The following is a 6,000-nucleotide window of genomic DNA, read 5'->3' on the forward strand; positions in this document are numbered from 1 at the left end:
GACAGTTCTAGGGTCAACACCCATGGGAACACCGAAGTACTCGAGTTACCTCACCCAGGGAAGCCGGGTGCATAGGAGTCAAATGGTGTCGGGTCGCGTCGTCATTTTCAATGGAAGCTGGCGAAGAAGTGCTGCTGCCGGGAATATGCGAAGTGTCCGAAGAGATCCAAGCCTGGATCGAAGATGTGAAGAACCTGAAAGCAGAGGGGACAGAGTCTGGGTCACTTGCAAGTGACCAGGGGCACGATAGACGAATGCCCACCGATGTCGGGTGTTTCAGGTGAAAAAGGTGAAGCTTGACTCTTCAGCCACGAGATCCTGGAGGTGTTGAGGATGACCAGGAGCTGTATTCGAGCTGTCCCACAAAGGATGTCAAGTGCCACAATGTCGGTGCCCGGATTGGACACAACAAGCATTGGCAACAGCAACCCACGCAGAAAGCAGAAAGATGCTTCGGTGTGGACCAGCAAGGTCTGAGGGACTCCCCCAGTGAGGAGGAGTGAGGGCACGTTTGGAGCAACCAGTTAAGCCCGAGGGAAGTCAGAGTTGCCTTCACAGGGACCCACCAGTCGACAGACCCGGGATCGCGAAGGAATCTCAAAATAACTCCTTTACTCCAAGGCAGATTCTTCAGTCATCTGGCGTTGAACAGATCGTCGAAGTTCCAGGATTCAGTTTCAGAGTTTCGTCCAGGGATATCTAAAGTTCTGGTTGCAGAGGTCCCTTCTTTATACCCAAGGAAGGGGTTGGACTAACTCAGGGGACCCACCTATGGGAGGGTTGGGAAAGAGGGGTGGATACACCCATTTCCTTTGTTCAATTTCATGCCAAAGCAGGGGCTGGTAGCTGAACTAGAGGCTGAACCGGTTTGAGCTGGACTATGCACATGGACACCAAATGTGCCCCCAGTGCAGACTTCAAACACTCTCAGAGTGCACCCACCCAACCCCAATACACTAAAGCCTGTCTGGGATGTGGTAACACCTCCCTGTGACAGGAAACCTATTGTCCAGGCCTCCCTTGCCAGAGTTTCGGTCAGCAGCAGGAGGCCAGACGCGTGTCTGTGGCTGCAGCATCCATTTTGTGATGCCAGGGCTCTGTTAAGTTGGTACCGGGTATACCGGTGCTGTCATGTCTCTCCCTCTAGAAGGGTGGGATCATACTCCCACACCAGTTAATGATGTGGGGGTATGATTCCAAGGTGTTTGACATCAAACACAACATGTTTCCGTGCAGCCGTTTTAAAGTTAGCATTTACCTTTTGGTTATAATGCACTTAAGAGTATATGGTCAGGCTGCATCACAGCCAACACCGGAAAAGAGATTCCAAAGGATGCAGATGGACTCTGCTCATGCATGGGCACCCTCTCACACAAAACCATGCACCCTGCCTTCAGGATTGATCAGACCTGCCATAGGGGTGACTGATAGTTGTATATGTTCAGTGATAGGTGAGATATAGTGAACCTATATCTCAGTAAGGAGTGCATGCACCACCTTACCCAGGCTGCAGTAGCAGACCTGTGGTGTCATTTTGGAGGGCTTCTCAGTGGTGGCATAATACATGCTTCAGCCCCTGGTAGGCCTCTGGGGTAACTATGCCCTGGGTACAATCAATTTAGAGAGGAAGCAGCTAGGCTGGGGTCCTGAATAGCAGGGCCCCAGCCAGACTAAAGTCGAAAAACAGTGTTGCAGCAGCAGAAAGTGGGGGTAACCATAAGAAGCAGATCCTACTCTCCTACACCCCACACTGTAGGCACATCCAGTGGCGGCCCCTCCACAATGGCAGAGGAGCATTGCCCCACTACCTGGTGTAGAGCCAACGACCTAATAATTAAAACAATGCTACAACTTTGTTTTATTTTTTGTTTGCCGGCTCCGAGAGAGCATGAGCATTAATGGACAGTGCATGGGAGGTGGGAGGAGAAGTGATTGTACACCCCCTTAATTATACCTATGAGTCTGGCCGGCCATATCAGGCTGACAAAATCACACATAGGCACTTAGGTTTCTCCATCCTGGCTGCATTCAGCAGCCGGACTGGAGAAAACCCACAGACTTCATGAACTGAGCAGAGTGTCTTTCCTGCCCGCTCAGGCCACTCCCTGCGTGGCTCTGACCCTGCACTGACCCAGGGGCTGCTGGAATCAGGAAGAGGCCAGTTTGAGCGACGCAAAGCGAGTGGCGGCTAGTGGCGTCAAATAAGTTTTTATTTTTTAATTTTTTTATTTTTAACATGTATCTCCCCCACGTTCCCCCCACCAGCTTCCACCCTTTGTTAATGGCAGCCACCACTGGGTACATCTCAGACATTCACAACATGTTTGCCAATGAGGTTCTCTTACTGTTTGTACAGCTCGGGTGGTGCAGGACCATACAATGTTGCAGGGACTTTGGAGTATTGGGACTGAGTCTCCTTTCTACCTTAGTACCCAAAAACCCAGGACCGACTAGCTATAGTGCCTCACTTGCTCTCCTACTCACTTACAGGTAAACAAATGATTAGGCACCCAGAACACAACTCTCCTGGATCTCTCAGGAATCGTGGTAACAAGACAGACCTTTTTGCTCACTCTTTTGTACTCATCCACAAAAAGATCTGACGGAGACACAAAACAGTTTAACATATTTATTTTAACTACTGTGCCCTAACATGCAGTATATGTGTCGCAACAAGCAGGGAAATGCATAGTACAAATATTGTTAGCATAGCAGTCAATAAACCATGAAGGGGGTGGCTACATAAAAAGACAATGGAGAAAGAACTACAGTGCCTAACATCCCTCCCCTTGCTAAGAAGAAGTATTATTATATAATGGAAGATCTCAGGGCTTTTTCTGCAGACCCCATACCTTACCCTATAGATGATAGATCTACATCATGGGTGCTCATCTCCCTGGAAAGGTCGCTCTCCAAGTGTGTGCTACCTATTTTTGCACCCCACTAAAAACTCAAGTATGCTGTCCAAACAACAGCTGCATTGGTGTGTTTTGTCTAAGGGCTAAGGACTGGCCAGAACAAAATAACAAGGGGCATTGGTGTTCGACCTTGCACATAATGTTCAGTCAAGGGGTCAGAATGCTGTCACTCACACTGTCAGTAGACTATGGATGAAGTGGGCTGAACCAGTGACCCATGTTCAATGCTGTTGTGGTTGTAAGTAAGATGTAATTGGTACTAAAATAGACGAATTGATGAAGAAAAATGTCTGAGGGCTATGTATGCACGTATTTGTTTGTTTTTTTAAATTACATTTTTGGGGAAAACAAACGGTCTTCGCTAATGCCAAAACCTAAAAAAAATTGCAAATTAGCAAGACAAAGCATGTCTTCGATCAGCAAACAAACAGGAGAACAATTTTTGGAAATAAAAATGCAAATGCATCCCAGCGCTGGGAAGCCAATACCTGGGTAGCCACACGCTTTACAAGAATCAGTATAATAAAAATGATATTGTGCAATGGTGTTGGTAATAGGAGTGTAACAAATTAGCAAACCGAAGAACTATAAATACTGTTATAGACATATTACAAGATGTTGCAATGTTCATTAATGGGTCATGCGCTGAATTCTTGTGTACGTAGAAAATTCTTTATTTCTCAAATTTCATTGGAACATGGACACGTCCAACAAGTTTTGCCCTAGCAAGGGCTTCTTCAGGGTAATCTGTTATTTAAGCACTTTCCAAGAAATCCTGGAGAAAAGACCCACAAGCATCCAACTGTACTTGCACCGTTCCTTATTCATTCGGATCATCCCAATAGCTCAGCATGTGTTGTACTTTCTTTACTTAAAAGTAGGTCATCATTGGATTTAAAGTGCGTTACTTTATTGCTTCCGGCGAGTTCGAGTCTGTTGGTTTGAACGAATAAGTATCAGGATAGTCCAGAATCATCGATCCAGTTTCCTTGTGCCTTGCTACCACTTTCTGTTTTTGAAAAACTATAAATACAGGACTAAACCTACACCAGAAATAAAAAGATACAAAACCTCAGGACTCTAGTATATATACACCAAAACAAAATGTGCGTGAATCCCCGTGGAGTGTGGTCAGTGCACAATGGCCTGTCACAAACCGCCTAGAAGGAGTGGTTAGGGCCCTGTCTTTTACTTACCCCATCCTACAGTGAAGAAGGCAGTGACACAGAGCAGCAGAACCCTGGACCTGGCCTCGCCCAACCTCCTGGGCTCTTGCATCCTCTGGGCCTGTAAGAATGCGTGGAGGGCACACTTTATCAGTAGGTGTGTTAGCGGGGCACACTCTGCAAATCAATATCACATGTCTCCCTATATACACGTTTTACAAATCATTCTGACGTGTTCTTCAAAACTCACAACCAGCCAAGTCCAAATCTTCAAAAAGTAGAAATAAATGTGAGAAAAGAAAATTGAGGAAAACCGAAGGAATCTACAGACACAACAGTTAATATATGCATTAATCTTTCTAAAAAATAAATAAAAATAAACTGCATTCACTCTGCTGCTCACTTTTAGTGTTCCTGTAAAATGACTGTTCTCCGCTCACATCTCACTTCAGCCTCCTGTGAGGGTTGTTATGTTAATGTCTGTTCACCCCTCACATCTCTTATCACTCCCCTGTGAGTGTCCTTATGTTAATGTCTGTTCTCCTCTCACATCTCTCTTCAGTAACCTTTGTGTGTGTCCAAATGTTAATGTCTGCTCTCATCTCACATCTCTCTTCAGCCCCTTGCGAGTGTTCTTGTGTTAATGTCTGTTCTCGTCTCACAACTCTCTTCAGCCTCCTGTGAGTGTCTTTATGTTAATGTCTGTTCTTCCCTCACATTTCTCTTCAGCCTCTCATGTGTGTCCGTATGTTAATTTCAGTTCTCCTCTCATATCTCTCTTCAGCCCCCTGTGAGTGTCTTCAAGTTAATGTATGTTCTCCTCTCAAATCTCTCTTCAGCCCTGTGTGTGTCCTTACGTTAATGTCTCTTCTCCTGTCACATCTCTCCTCAGACCCTGCTGAGTGTCCTTATGTTAATGTCTCTTCTTCGGTCACATCTCTCTTCAGCCCCCTGCGAGTATCCCTGTGTTAATGTCTGTTCTCCTTTTGCATCTCTCTCCGGCCCCCTGTGAGTGTCCTTATGTTAATGTGTGTTCTGCTCTCACTTCTCACTTCAGATCCTAGTCAGTGTCCTCATGTTAACGTCTGTTCTCCTGTCACATCTCTCTTCAGACCCAGGTGAGTGTCCTTATGTTCATTTCTCTTCTCTTCTCACATCTCTCTTCAGACCCAGGTGAGTGTCCTTATGTTAATGTCTGTTCCCTCTCACATCTCTCTTCAGCCCCCTGTGAGTGTCCTTACGTTAATGTCTCTTCTCCTGTCACATCTCTCTTCATCCCGCTGCATGTGTTTTTTTGTCAGGGATGGCTGTTGAATTTTAAAAGTGTTGGGGTGCAAATTATATGCACAAGCATAATGTGTCAGCGAGCACAGCAAGCAAGTCTGAAGCGACAAGGGCAAGTGAGAGCTCCCCCTCAGGGCATTTTTAGAAAGTATGGGATTCAAATGATTGATTTTATAGTAAACATTTAGAACTAGTTTTTGAAAAACAGGAATTCAAATGGGACATTTTACAGGACAAGTTTCAAGACAATTATCGAAGCAACGAGACATTTGTGAAGTGTAATACCTAATTGGTCTGTCTGGGATAAACCCTGCAAACCACAAACCAAGCACAGACCCACTCACAGAAATAGGCGCCACATGTGTTTCCCATCCGGATGCCTCTTTCTACCGGTTGACTGTGTTTAGTGGGGCATGGGCCTCTCAAAACAGATGGGTTGGAAAATGACGCTGCTCGAAGGATGAAACCCCACTTCACATACATGGATAGCAAAGGCTCAAACATATGTGTGCATATGCTATGAACAACGAAAGAACCCCCATGCCTAGCATTCGGGGTGTTAGATTATTTCTGATTAGCGTTTGATCATCCTGGGTGTAAAACTCCGATCCATTTGTGGAATTTGGCAACTC

General features: G+C 45.8%; 1 protein-coding gene across 1 annotated transcript in view; it reads right to left on the reverse strand.

Annotated features, from left to right (window-relative positions):
• Positions 1-4,196, reverse strand: part of LOC146839316 (lectin-like) — a 176,530-nt gene extending 172,334 nt beyond the window's left edge. Inside the window, exon 1 of the mRNA XM_085650335.1 lies at positions 4,115-4,196. Within this exon, the coding sequence (XP_085506461.1) occupies positions 4,115-4,196 (82 nt within the window). The remainder of the gene's footprint in view (positions 1-4,114) is intronic.
• Between the last annotated feature and the right edge of the window lie 1,804 nt (positions 4,197-6,000).

This window comes from Triturus cristatus, chromosome 4_1 (assembly GCF_964204655.1).
Source record: "Triturus cristatus chromosome 4_1, aTriCri1.1, whole genome shotgun sequence".
NCBI lineage: Eukaryota > Metazoa > Chordata > Amphibia > Caudata > Salamandridae > Triturus > Triturus cristatus.